The sequence below is a fragment of the Erythrolamprus reginae genome, chromosome 3, assembly GCF_031021105.1.
Source record: "Erythrolamprus reginae isolate rEryReg1 chromosome 3, rEryReg1.hap1, whole genome shotgun sequence".
NCBI classification, from domain to species: domain Eukaryota; kingdom Metazoa; phylum Chordata; class Lepidosauria; order Squamata; family Dipsadidae; genus Erythrolamprus; species Erythrolamprus reginae.
Window position 1 is genome coordinate 32,512,647 of NC_091952.1, and position 19,040 is coordinate 32,531,686.

A 19,040-nucleotide genomic window follows, 5' to 3' on the forward strand; every position below is an offset into this window, starting at 1 on the left:
CACTGCCAGGATATGCACATATCGGGGGTGGGTTCCTCTTGCCTCCATGCCGGTGTGCTGTATGCAAATCACGATGTTTCGCTTGCGTGCATGCGTCTCCTCATGCGATTTTGCTCCCATATATGTGCAGAAGCAAAAAACTGCCAAAAATCGCACACATGCGCAAGCATCCCCTCATGTGATTTTGCTTCTGCGCATGCGCAGTTGCAGCCCTATTTGGGCAGGGAGTCTCTGCTCACAGTCACTCATGCCCTCATCACCTTGAGGTTCGACTACTGCAACGCTCTTTAGATAGGGCTACCTTTGAAGAGCGTTTGGAAGCTTCAGATCGTACAGAATGAGGCCGCGAGAGCAATCATGAGCTTTTCTAGATATGCCCATGTCTTGTCACCACTCCACTGGCTGCCAATCAGTTTCCGGTCACAATTCAAAATGTTGGTAATGACCTATAAAGCCCTACATGGCACCGGACCAGAATATCTTCGGGACCATCTTCTGCTGCACAAATTATTCCCAACTCTTTACTAATCCTTTCTTCCTTGCTTGCTGCACAATTATGGGGCATAACCCTGCTTTACTGTAGGGGACAAAACAAAGAGTCAACAGAAGATTCTCAGTTATCTTATTTCACTCTCATAAATTCTCTTTTTAGTCTGCAAGATTATTATTATTTATTAGATTTGTGTGCCGCCCCTCTCCAAAGACTCGGGGCGAACTGTAAACTGTAAACAGCATACCGCAAAGTGATGAAGAATACCTGAAACAATGATCAGGACAGGATTCAATTAGTTTAGAGCAAGAGTGTCAAACTCGCATCGTCACACTGTCATGTGATGGATCATGACTTTCCCCCCCTCTACTAAACTGTGGGTGGGTGTGGCCAGCTGTTATGCATCCAGCCCGTGGGCCATGAGTTTGACACTCCAGGTTTAGACTGTGAAATGGCAATTAATAATGAAAGAAGAAACTCAATCTTAACAGATTAACAGAGTTGGAAGGGACCTAGTAGGTTATCTAGTCCAACCCCCTGCCCAAGCAGGAGACCCTACATCTGCCTCGACCTAGGACCGAAGTGATTGTGAGGCAAGAGTTCCACCTGTAGGCCACAGGAGATTGTGTTTCAGCTGCATTAGTTCATACTCCTTTCCTCATATAGCTGTGGGAGTCTACGGAGAGGGGCGGCACACAAATCTAATAAATAATAATAAAATAATAATAGTAATAATAATCTTTCTAAAGCGTTGCCTAAATTACTTTGACTAAATTACTGATTTGGGATGACCAGAGTTGTAGTTAAGCACAACTGGGGTACCAGGCTTTGAGAAGATTACATTAAAGAGTCACTTTTGTGTATTAGTTAAAGTACCTGCCTAGGAACCTGGAGTTTTGTATTTTCAAGTCCCATCTTAGGCATCAAACAGGCTAGGGATTTGGGGCCAGTCACATTTTCTCAGCCAAACTCACTTCTCAGAGTTGAGTTGTAGGGCAAATAGGAGGAATTATCTTGTATCTTAAATTATTTAATAATAATTTAATAATAATATAATATTTATTTAATAATAATAATAACAACAGGGACCCTGGAGGTCTTGTAGTCCAACCCCGTTAGGCAGAAAACTCTACACTATTTCAGACAGATGGTTATCCAACATCTGCTTTAAAACTTCCAGTGTTGGATCATTCATAACTTCTGTAGGCAAGCTGTTCCACTGATTAACCGTTCTGACTGTCAGGAAATTTCTCCTTAGTTCTAAGTTGCTTCTCTCCTTGTTTAGTTTCCACCCATTGCTTCTTGTTCTACCCAGGTGCTTTGGAGAATATATTGACTCCTTCTTTAAGGCAACCACTGAGATATTGGAACACTGCTATCATGTCTCCCCTGGTCCTTCTTTTCATTAAACTAGCCATGCCCAGTTCCTGCAACTGTTCTTTATATGTTTTAGCTTCCAGTACCCTAATCATCTTTGTTGCTCTTTTCTGCACTTTTTCTAGAGTCTCAATATCCTTTTTGCATCTTGGCGACCAAAACCGAATGCAGTATTCCAAGTATGGCCTTACCAAGGCCTTGTAAAGTGGTATTAACACTTCACGTGATCTTGATTCTATCCCTCTGTTAATGCAGCCTAAAACTGTGTTGGATTTTTTGGCAGTTGCTGCACACTATTGGCTCATGTTTAAATGGTTGTCCATTGAGACTCTAAGATTCCTCTCACAGTTATTACTGTTGAGCAATGTACCATATATACTGTACCTGTGTTTTGTTTTTCTTGCCTAAATGTAGAGCCTGACTTTTTTCACCATTGAATTTCATTTTGTTAGATGGCGCCCATTGTTCAAATATTTATACCAATAACAAATATAAGCAGGATATAAGTAAATGTAGCAATAGTTATTAAAGGTCAATACCACAGGAAGTTTATCAGCTCCCAGATTAGTAGATATTGTTTCTGTATTTATGTGTTATCTTACTGGAACACAGACATTTATCCCCAAATACAGTACTGTAATTCATTTATAGTTGTTGTTTTTTAAATCCAACATTATAGCAAAGAAACACAAACTCTGTTCAAATAATTTATGCACTTACCTTATACTTCTATGTTTGAACAATCTCAGTGGGAAAATATTTGGAGGGAGGGATATTTTAATTTTACTAAACTGTTGAAGATTTGTTCATTTTGGAGTTGGGAAAGGAGGAATAGAACTCAATTCTATTCAAAGCATTTTTTAAAAAAATTGATTGGATTTCTATGCCGCCCCTCTCCGAGGACTCGGGGGCGGCTCACAATGCTAAATAAAAGAAATGTTGTCATTTGGGAAAGGAAAAGAAAGGAAAAGGAGGGAAGGAGAAAGAAGAGCAGCAGCAGCAAAAGAAGCAAAGATTAAGGGTATCCAGAATATAACTGGGCAAAAGAACCCCCAAATCATGTCTTCTCCCCATTACTTCTTTTTAATGTGGGGGACTCCCTTTTAAGATGTGGGATTCTCAAGAATCCAGATGGCCATTCTTCTTTCCAGCAATCTGCATTGTACAACAATGATAGGATTATCCTTACTCCAACAATAAGGCACTTCAAGACTCTGCCACCCACCATGCCTGCTAGGAGACTACAGCGCCAGCAGTAAATGTGCTATCCGCTTGCCTCTTTCACTGCTCCTCAGATGAGGACCAAGGGAGACGTTTCAACTTTGATTTAGATTTCAGTTTCAACTCTAAACAAAGTAGGGAAGCATGCAGAGCATGACTTTTGGAATTCTTCCCAATTTACCAGCAGCAGCCACAGGATACATCTGTATTTTCTTCTGGGTAACAAAGTAAGAAGCTATGTCAGGTTTGGTTTTTTTCTGCTCTCCTCCACATGCACACACCCTCCCTCCTCCCTCAGTAGCCTGTGTTTGTGTGCACCAGGAAGCCAGAGCAATCAACAACTACATCGCTCTGGATCACATATTCAGAGGAAGAAAGGGGGGAGACTTACGATAGAAGGGATGTTTCATATCATTGCTCAAAGCGCTTCTCTTATAGGGTTCCTTGGGAGAGTTTTGTTTGCTGCTCCTGGACATATCGAATACCCCGCTGATCTTCCGTTTGCTGGCTTTTCCTGCAACACCAATGTTGGTCCCATTCAGTTCTGTTTTCGAAGAGTTATCTTGCTTACTGACAGAACTGTGAACCTTCTTTATACTATATATCCGTGGTTCTCAACCTGGGGGTTGGGGGTCGAACGACTGTTTCACAGGGGTCACCTAAGATTATGGGAAAAGACAAATTTCCCAGGGTGTTAGGAACTAAAGCTTCTATTCTGGCGCCTTGGAACATATTTTTACAATCCGACCAATCAGGCGTTTACAGTGGGGGTGTCCCTCTGACCTTCCTGCCAATCAGCTTAAAGCTCTGTTAGGAGAATTGGCACTAGATTTATGGTTGAGGGTCACTACAACATGAGGAACTGTATTAAGGGGTTGTGGCATTAGAAAGGTTGAGAACCGCTGCTGTACATTATTTGATTACATTAAACTTCTATTCTATTAGAACATCCAGATCTATCAGAAGAATTTAAGATAGTTGTCCTGCTATCAATTCTTACCTGGTGCATTTCCTCCCCCCCCCCTTTTTTTTTTTTAAAAGAATAGAAACTTTCTTTAGGTAAGTGTGGTTAGACACCACAAGGAATTTGTCTCTTGTACAAAAGCTCTATGTACTTGCACAATAACAACAAATAATATATAATACTAAAATGTGCTACCGTTTTATTTTTATATAATTTGTTTTTTATTATTATTATTGGTTCCCTGATAAAACTCCCTATTTCTCCCATTTAAACTTAATTTTGTCCACTTAAACTTAATTTCAGCCCACTGTTCAATGTCTGCATGATTTTGAATATTTCTTTCCTCTTTCAAAGTGGTAGCTACTACTACTCGTGCATTATGTGATCAACTACTTTTTACTACTATTGTTTGGGGGGAAAAGATCACAATTTAAATTTTTTTCTCTTGCTCTAAATCATTGCAAGCTCCTGTTAGAAGATTACTGGGAGCATTCCACCTTAGATCAAATCCTGCATGCTTTTTCATCTGTCTAGTTGTGCTCCAGGACACAAAAGCAGAGATTGCAATAAAACAATGCAAATTTTCTAGCTCTCCATCCCCCATTTCTCAGGTTTCTCCAAGTCACAAATAACACAAAACCCAGCCAATAGCAGTCACCCTCTTGAAAATAAACAGGAAGCCTCTTCAGTAGAGCTCCTCTTTAGGCTCCGGGCATGACAGCACACCCACTTGTTTCAAGTACAACTCCTCTCTTGTTTCAGAAACAATGATTACTTTAGCCAGGGTCAGAGGTTACCGATCCCACGCACTGGGGTTTGGTTACACAAACATTCATTCTCCCTTGTCAAGGCAATCATGGCTGGGTGGAAAGAAACTTGAGCAACTGGAACAATATGGCTGGCATAAAAGTAGCCTGGGGTGGTCATTTGCTCCTGTGGGTGGGGAGAGAGATTGGAAATTGGCCCCAAAGGACAACAGATAGATGTCATAATATGAGACTGCTGCAGATGTCGAGAAATATAGAGCAAAAGAATGGCACACAATCATGCCTGAAAAGCAGACTGTAACTTTATACAAACATTATAATGGTTATAATGGGACAGGATGTGTCTCTCAAGTGACACTCCTGAGTCTACAATGCTGTTGTCTCTGTTGTCACATAATGCATGTTTAATTGGCAGACTGCTACATAGCCAAAATATTATTGTTTAATCCCTTTTTTCTACTTCCACTCACAATTCTAAAATTGTCAATAATAGCAGGTATCTGTGATAGAAATCCTATCTTGAAGGACACAAGCAGTCACCCAGTCAGTTATCACAATAGAAGGCAGGGTGCCTAACTTCTGCCTTTGAAGAGGATTTTCTTCACTTACCCTTCTTTGCCAAATAATCCCAGCAAAAGCCAGAAGCTGCAATAGGTAAAAGCGCTTGGTTGAGATAGTGTCAGAAGGAAAGCAGGTTTGGGCCTGGTTAGTACATGGATGGAAGGCAAGTTAAGGGCTGTAGGCTAGAGACTAAGAAGCTTAAAATATCCTGAAAGAAAGCAGTGGAATTTTACTTTTGCACTGCTGCCAAGTAAATTGTATCATCCTTGCAATACCTTAAACTTGACTCAAGGACTTGGCAACATAATTTCTCTGTTTATTAGGGGAATGGACTTCCCCTTGCTGCTGGGTGGCCGTCTGTCAGGACTGCTGCCCTAGGCAAAAGGACTGCTGGACGTGATATACCTGAAAATCCATTTAAATTTAATGATAGAATTGAATGGGACAACAGTGTTTGGCAATAGGAGCACCAATATGGAGATTAATGGTCATTAACATGTTAATTATGTCACTTTTTGAGACCATCACACGAAATAAAGCATAACTGAGCTATGATAAAAGGACAAGAGGCCAAGATATTACAAACACAAAGTAGGGGTGGGTGCTATTCTTCTGAGTCCTAAGCAGAAATAAAAGGAAATCTTACTGAATTCCATAAAATCAGCTGAATGTGTTTTTTTTTACAGCAAACACAAAAAAGTTCTTAGGCATCTTTTAAATATTCAATAAACCTGCATGGGTCTCCTGAGGTTGTAATTATTTTCAGTACATCGCAGTGAACCTAAAAGGATAAATATTATAAAGATTATGCAAATAAAGTCCAGCTAAGCAAATGGTTCACTCTAAGCACGACCTGGTCCCAAGATGAAAACTGTGAGGGAGTATAACTTCTAAGACATTATGAAAAGATCTTCATTTAACAACCACAAGTGGGACCCACAACCCAGAGAAGTGAAGCAGTTGCTAACTGACATGATAACTTCAGTTTTCTTTTGCTTCAAATGTCCTAAAGACCTTCAAATATCATAAAATGTAAGTACTGGTCTCAAGGGTTATTTTCTCATCACTTTCATAACTATGAATAATCACTAAATTAGTCAATTGTTAAACATGAGGCATAAAACAACACCAATTGTTTCAATTGGTGTTGAAAATTTGCATGAGTATGGATTATTTATCTTATTTGGGGAACTGGCTATTTTTAAGTGCTAGTGTGCACTGTCCAACTTGATCCCCAATCTATTATCGGTTGGGAATAGATTATAGGCATTCAAATAGAATTACTTTATTATTTCATTCTTCCAACAAAAGCTAACTTTGCTTTGCACTTTAGCATTTGATATCGTTTTTACATAAAACTTGTTCCAGTAACTCACTGAATTTATATCATACATTCAAGGAAGTGGATGTTGCTTCTTACCTGATATGTCCGTTCTCATGCGGATCGACGGGAGAATCCAGGATGGGTCACCTCTGTTTTCTAGCTCTATAGACTGCATTGATTGAACTGAAGACATGCCTCCCTAGTTACGGTCTCCAGTTTGGAAATGAAGTCGAAACAAACCAAGAGGAACTGTACTCAAACTAAAAAGAACTCTGGAACAAGAAATAACTGCAAAAATGCCAACAAAACAGACCAACCGCCACTACCACCTGGCGCAACACCAGACTGAACAGCGGGCGGGACTGGATTCCTCTGTCAATCTGCATGAGAACAGATGTATCAGGTAAGAACCATTCTCCATGCTCTGATCTACGGGAGAATCCAGGATGGGACATACCAAAGCAGTTTGGCAGTCTCAAGGGCAGGAAACGGTCTGGCCTGGAATCTCAGCCACCACTAAAACACATTGGAGGACCCACCGGCCAAAGGTGACATCAGATGAGGCATAAACTTGGAGATGGTAGTGTCTGATAAAGGGAGACAGGGATGACCAGGTTGCTGCCCGGCAGATCTTCATAGACAGCTGAGAAGCCCAGGCCTTGAAAGTGGCCACACTTAATCGAGTGGGCCATGATTCTCCCAGGCACTGAGAGAGACTGAAGCTCATAGGCCTTAGCTATACAGGCTGTCAGCCACCTACCCAATGTAGAAGGTGTTACCTTTTGACCCAGACTTGATGGCAAGAATGAAATGAAGAGTGATTATGACTTCTGGAATGACGTGGTCCTGGATATATACAGTGGAACCTCAAGATACGAACTTAATTGGTTCCAGGGGGAGGTTCATAAGACGAAAGGTTCGTAAGACGAAACATTGTTTCCCATAGGAAACAATGTAAAGTCAATTAATCCATGCAACAAAAAAAAACCCCGCAAAAAAACGCTGCCGCCCGGCTGTCACCTTTTAAAACAGCCGGGCGGCTTCCCTCTCTCTCTCTCTCCTTCCTCCCTCCTCCTCCTCTTCCTCCCGTATTCCGCCTCCCTCCCAGCCCGCTAGGCAAGCCAGTGGTCCCCGTCACAGAGCACAGCCATGTGGGCTCCGCTCTGTTCCCTGCCGACCCGATTGAGGGGCCGACGGTCTCCGCCAGGGAGAGCTTCCTGGCTTTCGTTATTGTTGGATTCGCGAGCTTTCATGCCCAGGAAGCTCTCCGAAGTGAGGAGAACCGCCGCTGTCGCCGCTCGGCCGCGCCTCCTCGCCCGCCGCCCGCCCAGGATGCAGACCTGCTGCCTCGCCTGCCGCCGGCCCGATCCTGCGTCTCTTGCTTCTGGGCTGGCTCCATTCTGTTCCCTGCCGGCCTGATTGAGGGGCCGGCGGGAAGAAAGCGAATGCCTCTCTTCGTTGCGCTGCCTGGCTGGCAGCGGAAGATGTAACCGAGCCCACGGGGCCGGGCTCCGTGGCCGGCAGGGAACAGAACGGAGCCTTCCACGGCAGCTGCCTGCTGGGCTGGTAAGAGGGGGAGCCGAGCCCAGCCCCGTGGGCTCGGTTACATCTTCCACTGCCAGCCAGGCCATGCTGGCGGAAGCGCAACAAAGAGAGGCATTCGCTTTCCTCCCGCACGCAGCCGTCTGACCGTGGGCTCCTTCCCGATCTCGGAGAGCTTCCTGGCTTTTGTCCTTGTTGCATTCGCGAGCTTTCATGCCCAGGAAGCTCTCCGAGATCGGGAAGCCGTCCACGATCAGTCGGCTGCAGGCGGGAGGAAAGCGAATGCCACGGGGCTGGGCTCGGCTCCCCCCCTTACCAGCCCAGCAGGCAGCCGCCGCGGAAGGCTCCATTGTGTTCCCTGCCGGCCCGATTGAGGGGCCGACGGGAGGAAAGCAAATGCCTCTCTTCGTTGCGCTGCCTGGCTGGCAGCGGAAGATGTAACCGAGCCCACGGGGCCGGGCTCCGGCTTCCGTGCCGCTCGTCCCACCCATCGCACGTATCCAGCAGAAGCGGCGGGATTCAAAAGTGCTGGGGTGGGGGAGCGGTCGGGACACCCCACCCCCCACCCCAGCACTTAGAATCCAGCAGCTTCTGCTGGATACGGGCGATGGGTGGGACGAGCTGCCACAGCCACTGGCTTCCGCGCCGCTCGTCCCACCCATCGCACGTATCCAGCAGAAGCGGCGGGATTCAAAAGACCTTTTAAAACAGCCGCGTCGCTTCCCGGCTGTCTCCCGAAGCCGAACGCGGAAGTTCGGCTTTAGCGTTCGGCTTCAGGAGACAGCTGGGAAGCGGCACGGCTGTTGCCAAATCAGTTGATGTGGACCTTCGTGGCTACATTGTCTGTTAGGAGGAGGACATCATGGCAATCCCTGAGGTCCTGTTGGAAAACCAGCAGAGTTAACCTGGCTGCCCTGAGCTCCAGCCAACTGATATTGTAGTGGGATTCCTGTGGAGACCATCAATTCTGGGTGACCCTCAACCCCAAGTGAGCTCCCCATCCTAGCAGGCTGGCATCTGATGAAATTGGGAACCTTTCCCAGTCCCAGAAAAGCAGCCTCATTCAATCCTCAACACCGCAGAAAGCGAAGGACCTTGGGTAGCACCCACATCCTCAACTGAGAGATGCCCTGACTCCTTTTCTGGTAGGGAAGCAGGAAACATACCCAGGGCACAATGTGCAGGCAGGAAACCCCAATTGCTGTTCCTCAAGCCAACAAAGTGGGCCACTTGCCAGCTGGTGGAGTGGCCAGCAGAGGGCACTGCGATACCAGGGGCTCACTCTGACCCCAAAACTTCCCTCTAAACTTAGTTGGCTCCACAAAGGAAGAAAAATGAAGCCAGAAGACAAAAAGAGAAAAAGGAAAAAATATCAGAGTTCTCAACTAGGAAGATGACTGACAAAACAGCTCCAAATCCAGTAGCTAAAGTTAATCTGTCTGAGAGCTGAGACCGCACTGAAAAAACTAGGGACCATAACCAGGGAGGCACTGCGGTCAGTTCAATCAATGCGGTCCATAGAGCTAGATGGCAGAGATGACCCATCCTTGATTCCCTTGTCAACCAGAGCATTGAGAACGGGTTTTAACACACAACAGAGTACGTACCAGTTAATTTGCTTTTGCTATTCTTTCAATGCCATAAAACTCCTTATGACTTTTACTTCAAGAGATTTTGGTAGCTTCTTGATTTAACAAGCATTTTGACTTAGCCATAACACAAGCACAGGGGCTATGACACATGTCTTCCTCGATCCATATCACTTCTATCTGTTGTACTATGAACAATCCATTTTGTTTCCTGTTTTCAAATACTTTTAGACAAAAAACAAACCAACAGCTCATACTATAAAATCAAAAATATCAACTGACTTAGAATCACTCCCTTGGCAGCCTATGACAGTATTTTATCATTTTAGCAGTTCAATCTAGCCTCAGAATTACCAAAATCCATCTACAGTGTATCTTTTAGTAATCCAGAGTCAATCATATGAATGACAGCAGACAAAAGTGAACAGCTATCGAACTTTACTAACTTGGAAGATTTCTGATACGGTGCAAAACATTTATCCCTTGATACTTTATCTCAGGGGACCCCAAACTTGGCAACTTTAACACTTGTAGACTTTAATTCCAGAATTCTCCAGCTGGTTGCTAGCTGGAAAATTCTGGGAATTGAAGTCCACAAGTGTTAAAGTTGCCAAGTTTGAAGACCTCTGCTTTATCTGACATAGGATCAGAGCAACAGACCAAAACAAGCAAACAAACATGGAGGCCATCAGATTCATATTCTTGGATTAATACATCAATACTTTTTTCATTCCTCCTGGCAAAAGTTTATTTTTTTTCTCAAGTAGGATCTAAAGACTGTATTTTGGTCCACATATAATGTACAATAAGCTGTGATTTGTTTAACCATTGTTTACTAAATCAAACAAGAGTTGCTGGACTCATAACTGTTTTCCTTCAGATCCTCCAGCTGGACATGTGGAATCTGACAAAGAGGAAAGGAAAGCAAATACCCCTCAGGAGGGTTTTTTTTAAAAAAAAAAAAGGCAGTGATGGTGAACCTTTTTTGGTTTGTGTGCCAACGTGGATCGTACGTACATAAGAATATGAATTACTTCTTACAATAAATTTGCAGATCAATCCTAAGCCATACATCCTGTTGATCATTTTAACTCTATAGAATTTAGATACAAAGTAGAATTGCAGCTCCTAAAAATCAGGAAAAATGTACCTTGCACATTAAAAACAAATTGCTTAATAAAACACACAATTTATTTTAAGGGGGAAATCACTTCCGCTGAAAGCTTATGAGATCAATAAAACAATTTGCTGAAAAGAAGCTTCATCCCACCCGTCTCTTTACTTTGTCATCATATTGGTAGCACTGCTTTGGGAACATTATTTTATTCACAGACCAGCTAAACAAAATATATGGTCTCATAATGCTTCCTCTTTATGCCATTAATTTTAGAGCTATATCAATAAACATGAACTATTTCCTGCTAATTATACTGTTATCCTTCAAAAACCTGGAAACGACACCCACCAATCCTTCTTACAGTGCTCCATTTTCCAAAAGGTAACATTACATTTATTTTTAATCAAAGGAAGGGGAGAAATGTTTTGGAAAACCAAGCTAGATCAATTAGTGTTATTAGTCTTATTTTACATATTTTGGGGGGTTTTTTGCATGAGACTGTAATAAAGCTATTTACAAGTTTTGCTGCTGCAATGATAAATGCTACTGCCACAGGCCACTGAAGAGGAGAATCTGACACTGGAGCCACAAAGCCACAAATTGTCCAAAATGGCCGCTGGGGGAAAAAAAGTGGACAGACAGGGCTCAAATGGCAAACCCTCTCCAAACTCAATCCTTAAGGAGAGACAAGGGGCAAACTGGCACCAGAATCCACTAAATGCACACTTGCAATGTTATAGTCAAGTCAAGGCAATCCCATGGGAAGAACCGAGGGAATCAGACAAGCAAATACTATGACACCAAAACCAACCGAAAAAAAGATGGTTGCTCCATCAAAGCTGCCAAACATCTAGGGCAGGGAGCCAAGGGAAACACAGCCAGAAGCTCACCACTGTCCTCTCACTCAGGGAAGAGTCCTAGCGCAGACAGCAAGCTCACAAGCTCTAGAGCAGTGATGGTGAACCTTTTTTTCCTCAGGTGCCAAAAGAGCATGGGCGCTTGCTAATGCTTATGTGCCTGGGGAGAGTGAAAAATGCTTTCCCCAGCCCCCCAGAGGCCCTCTGGAGGCAGGAAACCCGCACACATCACATCTGAGACCACTCATACATCTGCCTATTTGTTCCCTAAAGAAAAGGCGATGTAATGTCTTGGCCCAAAGCCATCCAATGAGAACAATGAAAAAAGATCTTCTGAGAAATCTACTCTACTTGAGGTCAAGCACATGTTCAAGGCATCAGCTCTTTTTTTTGTTGTGACTGCAATGCTTTAAATGTCCTTGCCGTTAGAGGTTCATGAAATCCCCTCCCTCTTGAAATTCCATAAATCCATTAAAATAACTCATATTTTTTAGGCTTCAGCCAAAGTGTTTACAGTGGACATGTAGGAAAGGAGGGAAGGGGAAATTAATTGTGCAGGGTATTTATTTTGTCTTACATTGCCCAGAAAATATGGATTGGGGCAGGTGATGAAATCTGTAAAATAAAACCATGAGCAAAATTGATTTTTTTTATAGAATAGGAAAAAAGTTAGGATCTGACTGGATAAATAAACCAGCAGCAATGATGTTCTAGTTCGTAACTTCCTAGACCAGGGATGTCAAACTTGTGGCCCGCAAGCCAAATGTGTCACGCGCTGGCCACACCCATCTTTGGTTTAGCAAAGGGGGGGGGTCACGATACATCACGTGACAACGTGTCATTGCGACTTTGACATACCTGCCTAGATTGAGGATGGATAGCCTTTTGCAAGTAGGATAATATTTGATGTAAAATAGACAAAGGCATTAATTTGTGATATTATGTAAGAATAGGACATAGAATGTTTGGGATAGTATGTTTACCTAGACCAGAGGTAGGCAAAGTTGGCTCTTCTATGACTTGTGGAATTCAACTCCCGGAATTCCTGAGCCAATCATGCTAGGTCAGGAATTCTGGGAGTTGAGGTCCACATGTCATAGAAGAGCCAACTTTGCCTACCTCTGGCCTAGACTGAAATTTATATAGTTGGAAATATAAAGATAAAAATAATGTCTCCGTTATGGGGAAGCTTTGTTCAAGATTTGGAAAGACAGTTTAAAGAGGTTCTGGAGAATCCTCTTGCTATCATTATTGCTGAAATAAACTGCAACCCTTCCACTGTGCTGAAACCCAATCATAAGACTCGCTGAGTAATCTGCTGAGTTTGTTATCTATTTTGGGTAATCATTTCCCTTGATAGCCTCTCAATTCCTCTTCTTTTTGCTCTCTCTATATAAAAGGATATCTCATTACTGATGCCATTCTAGAAATCTTATGCAAACTGAAAAAGTGGGGTAAATTAAAAAAAGAACCCTGTCTATATTTTTGAATAAATTTACAGAACACATATATATTTGGAAGGCTGTGGGATTTATTCTCCTCCAATTTTAAACCCCACTGGGAAAGATGCAGAAAAGGCAACCAAAAATCACGGAAGGGTTTGGAGTATCTCAGGGAGAATTTTTTTAAAAGGTTTGTCATGCGCACACACATGAAAAGAACATCTCTAACCAGGCAACAGGTATATGATAGAGTTCATAAAATGAAATATGGCATGGAAAGATAATCTACATTTCTCCCAAAAGACTGAATTTCATGCTTATGAAACTGAAATGATTTGAAAGAGATTCAACAGAATCAAAACAAAGTACCGTCACTACTTGCTACAGCCCAAAATTGATAGACTTTACAATGACAACATTAACTGGTAGATGCTACTTTACATACTTTTCAGAGTATGCAACTCTAGAAGGGACAATATAGTACAGGTTTATAAAGAATCTTAAGCCATACAACATGAGAATGCCTTGCTGAACACAAGGACAGAAGGACTATTCCTTTAATGTTCTGTTTGTGGGCTTCCCAGGGGCATCTTACTAATCGCAGGAGAAAGCAGGATGTTGGACTAAATGGACCCTCAGTCTGTTCCAGGAGGGCTCTTATGAAGTTCTTACAATTCCCACTAAGATAGTCTATGAAATCAATACACAGGAAATGATTAAAGAAGATGGAAAGTATTGTATTTTACACTGCGAGAAGAAGTAACAATAAAAAAACATAATCTGGCACATAGTTACACATGGAGAAATCTATGGAAATCATATGAGAATTAAATGTATGTATGTATGCATAACATATTTTTCCTGATAATGAAAATGAAGGGAGACTAGTATCGATCTATTTCAAGCTATTTAGTTCCCATCAGCTAGCCTTAGAGGTGGACTGCCCAGGTTCAAATCCCAGTAAGGGTATGGCTAGCGGATGAGAGCTAAATAGCTTGAAATATTTCTATACTAGTCTCTTTTCATTTTCATTATCAGCAAAAAGATGTTACACATATAGAAAATAGTTTGTCGTTATAAGCAACTATCTGGATGGACCCTGGAAGGCTGAGGCAAAAAGGAAGCAGTATGCTCCCTCCCATATAATCCTAGATTTAAATTGGGGCCAAAATTTTTGGGTGCGTCTTATACTCTGAATATAGCTCCCCCCCCCCCCCCCCAGCCCTAAGAAGTGCTAATGATCTTCCCAGCTCTTACCGGCTTGCTCATTGTTAGGTGAATTGTGCTTGATTTTATGACTTTTTGCCATGGTTAAACAAATCACTACCGCTGTTAAATGAATCACAGAGTTAATAATAATAATAATAATAATAATAATAATAATAATAATAATAATAATTATTATTATTATTAATTAGATTTGTATGCCACCCCTCTACGTAGACTCGGAGTGGCTTAAATGAATCCAACCTCCCCCTTTGACTTGCTTTTTGGAAGCTGGCTGGTAAGGTTGAAAATGGTGATCATATGACCCAGGGTGCTACAACAGTCATAAATACATGCCAGGTGCCTAGTGTGTGCCTGAATTTTGATCATATGACCATGGGGATACTGCAGTGGTTGAACATGCAGGAACTAACCAGCTCAAGGTTGACTCAGCCTTCCATCCTTCCGAGGTGGGTAAAATGAGGACCCGGATTGTGGGGGCAATAGCCTAGCTCTGTTTAAAAAGAAGTGCTATTGCTAACATGTTGTAAGCCGCCCTGAGTCTAAGGAGAAGGGCGGCATAAAAATTGAATAAATAAATAAAATTGAATAAATAAAAAGATGTAAATTGAGGACTACTTGTAAGTGTACAAACAGAAGATTTAAATCTTAAATAATACTCTGACAAGAATCAGGTTTGTTCTTAGTCCACCATAGCCAATAGATATGGTGAATAAAATGCTGTATATGTATGGTCCAAAAATAACTCTACTGCCAGAGGAAGGGGAATTGAAATTAAAATCTAAATAAATAAATATAATAAAATCTAAAATACACGATGACAATTTATTTTCTTAATTTAGATGAAGGCAGACATTTTTGGCTGAATAAAAAGACTGTTCTTTAAAATTAATTAACCAATGAGACAAGACACAGAAACCATGCAATGTATGGAGAATGCTCCTGCACCTAAGTAGGGAATGTTCCAAGTCAGTGGTTGATGAGACATCACCTAAACAAACAAGAATTTAAGAAATACAAACCAGCATTCAAACATTTCATCTACATATGAAAAGTTCTTGTAGCTGAACTCCCTATCCCAAGAAAAAATACACTTAAGAAGGAAAACTTTTTCACTCATTGATGATCATGATATCTATTGCTACATCAGTGTTTCTCAGAAACAAATTCTACTACATGCTTGAAAGGAGGAGGAAGTAGTTGCAGAATTAGAGTGGCGAGAATTACTAATATCAGCAATATTGGTGATAGCACAATGTGCATATCTAAAAATGGAAATAGGACAAAAAGTGGTTTAAAAACCTTTATCAATGGCCAATCAAAGAGGATAAAAATCCAGGTTTAATGAAACATATAATAGATTGACACTCTTTTCATCTTTGGCATACAGACACCTATAGTATGTGTCTAAATACAGAGCCAATAGCAAAAAGGAATTTGGATTTTTATTCATCACCTGGTACCATTCCTACTACATAAACAGGAGGAAAATAATTAGCCGTGGGTGAAATTTTGGGTGCCTCTTATACTTAAAATGTAGTTTTTTCAAAGCTCCCCCCCCCCCCCCCCCCAAGTCCTGATGAGGTTCTAAGGATCTGGCTTGCAGGGTTATTTTCATTCCTACTCTCTCTGAAACAGGTTTTTTCAGCTCAAACAAGGTGCTAATGCTCTTCTCGGTTTTTTTCATTGCTACTCCCTTCAAAGTTTTTCCCCAGCCCTAAGTCTTTGCAGGCTTGTTTTCATTGCTACACCCTCCAAATATTTCTTTTCAGCCCTAACCAGGGGATAAAATAATGTGCTGAAGCTGACCAGACTAAGAACACTAGCCAGATGAATACCTGGTAAGTAGATTTTTCCCCCGTTCCCCCTCCCCCAAAACTAAGGTGTATCTTATACTCTGGTGCGTCTCATATTCCGAAAAATATGGTAAATAGCTACTATCAGTCTACCACTGTCAGTCAATCTCTTTTCTGGTTTGTATCTGTATATTTCCATATGTAACACAAAATGATTTCAAAAGTCTAAAGCACAAGTAGTAGTAGGTAAATCATGTGATTTGTCAGAGCACTCATAACTTGCATATTCTCTTACTGAGCAATAAATAACAACCCTAAAGTGAGAGACTTGTCACTTCCTGAAAGTTAGTGTTAAGACAGGGCAGGAGGTGAAGAGAGACATCTTCTCTTCTTGCAATGTACTTTAAGTTTTTCATGCCACAATTTTTTTTAATTTGTTTTGTTAATAATATTTAAATACATGATACTAGTAAAAGTCTAAAACTTGAAAGAAAATCAAGAAAGCATTAGAAGTAATAATATTCATATACATGCAACAAGTAAAAAAGAAAAAGTAAAGACAGGGGATGGAAGGCACCCTTACTGACCTCTTAGGAATTGGCAGAGGTCAATAGTGGATAGTCTAAGGGTAAAGCTTTGGGGGTTAGAAGATGATACTACAGTGGTACCTTTACTTAAGAATGCCTCTACTTAAGAACTTTTCTAGATAAGAACTGGGTGTTCAAGATTTTTTTGCCTCTACTTAAGAACCATTTTCTACTTAAGAACTCGAGCCCAGAAAAAATTTCCCAGAAAATTTGAGAGTGGCACGAAGGCCCGGCCAGTTTCCTGCCATTCCCCCATTAATCCTGGCCATCTGGGCTGCCAGAGGAGTCTTTTGGTGGTGGCTTAAGGAGGCTTTGGCAGTCCAGAACGAACAAAGCATTTTCCTTTCTCTGGGCGCTTGAAGAGGGAATAAACCTCTGCCAGCGCCCAGAAAAAAGAAACGCTCCCTTCGCTCTGGGCAGCCGAGGAGTCACCACAGCGAAGGAAAGGCGCCGGCTACAAAACGAGCAAGAAGAGAGGGGAGCCCTTCAGCATGGGAAGGAAGAGGCAGCAGGTAGTAGCAGCAGCAGCAGCCAGTGTATGGGAGACAGCCTCACACCGAGTATATTGGAGGCGCGTGCTCCTCCTCACTGCCTGAGTCCCTTTTTTTTTTTATCCTCAAAGTTTTGGATTTTTTTGATTCCCCTCACCTCACCTTCTTCCTTCGGCAGCGACTCTCCTCCTCCCACCCAAAATCCAAGCTTTTATTTCTTTCCTAATGGGTTTGCATGCTTTATTTGCTTTTACTTTGATTCCTATGGGAAAAATTGCTTCTACTTAAGAACCTGGTCACTGAATGAATTAAGTTCTTAAGCAGAACTTAAAAGCTACTCAAAAGCACAACCTGATCAGGTTATTGGCTCATAAAATTAATAGAATGATATCTGTGCAATTATTGACATCGAAAACAGAATCATGGCAGAACCAGTGGGTAGATGCCAGCAGACTTATCCAATATCAACTAATCAACACAGTTCTTTATCTTCCTTCCCCCAGATCACTGTTTGAGAAGTGAAGAGATGGCTTAGCCGGAATCCCCCCAAGGAAAGAAAACAGAAGCCAAGACAGAAGAGATAGCTGCCAGGTGGCGACGGATGGTGCTGGTAGAGAGGCCTTGGTGGAAACCTTTCATGAGGAAGGAGATTATCCTGTGAATGGGAAGACACAGGGGAGATAAGCCCTCCTGCGAGCACCACTGATAGAATTTGGACCAGGTATGGTCGTATATCCGGTTGGTAGACCCTCTTCTAGACTTCAGGATGATTTCCACTGTGTCCGGGTCGTACCCTCGCAGGTCTAGGTCTCTCCGGATAATAGCCAGGCGGTGAGGTGGAACCACTCCGGGTCTGGATGAAAGGAGGCCCCCTGCCGCAACATATCCTCCGAAACGGGGAGTCGCCAGGGGTCCTGGACGGACAGCTGTTGGAGGTCCGCGAACCAGGGCCGGCGAGGCCAGTGGGGGGCGATCAGGATTACTCGAGCCCTCTCTAGGATGATCTTGTGGACCACGTCTGGGAGAATTGGAATTGGAGGGAAGGCATACAGAAGGCCTGGAGGCCAAGGGATCCTGAGAGCATTGATTGCCTCTGCTCCCGGGGATGGAAACCTGGAGATGAAGCGAGGGAGCTGGGCATTGGCTTCGGTCACAAACAGATCCAGCACTGGATGGCCGAACCTGAGGCAGATCTGGTGGAACAGTGCCTGATGGAGATTCCACTCTCCTGGATCTATGGTCGCTCACGAGAGCCAGTCCGCTTGGACGTTGAGGCTCCCCGAGATGTGATTGTCTAGAAGCGACTGGAGATGTTTCTCCGCCCAAAGGCCTAACTTTAGGGCCTCCCTCTTGAGGGCCTTGGATCTTGTGCCTCCCTGTCTACAAATGTGGCTTTTTGTGGCTATGTTGTCGGTAAGAATCAGAACATGCTGTTGGAGATGTGAGGTTTGAACTGTTTTAGAGCTAGGGACACAGCTCTTAATTCCAGCCAATTGATGGGCCTGGAGGCTTCCTCCGGTGACCACGTGCCCTGGGCTATTAGACCCTGGGCATGGGCTCCCCAGCCCGATAGGCTGGCATCTGTGGTGACAACAAACTGGTCTGGGCACCTGAAGGGAGATCCCTTGTCTAGGGCTGGAGAAGTCCACCACTTGAGGGATCTGCGAACTGCCGGTGGAATGGCGATG

At 42.8% G+C, this 19,040-nt stretch overlaps 1 protein-coding gene across 4 annotated transcripts in view; it reads right to left on the reverse strand.

Annotated features, from left to right (window-relative positions):
• The window catches only part of PLCG1 (phospholipase C gamma 1), a 114,629-nt gene that overhangs the window by 75,843 nt on the left and 19,746 nt on the right, over positions 1 to 19,040 (reverse strand). For 2 of the 4 annotated variants that reach the window (XM_070744735.1, XM_070744734.1), the window contains exon 2: positions 3,480 to 3,602. The exons of the other annotated variants lie outside the window; for them this stretch is intronic. In XM_070744735.1, the coding sequence (XP_070600836.1) occupies positions 3,480 to 3,602 (123 nt within the window). The remainder of the gene's footprint in view (positions 1 to 3,479; positions 3,603 to 19,040) is intronic. 4 annotated transcript variants of the gene reach the window in all.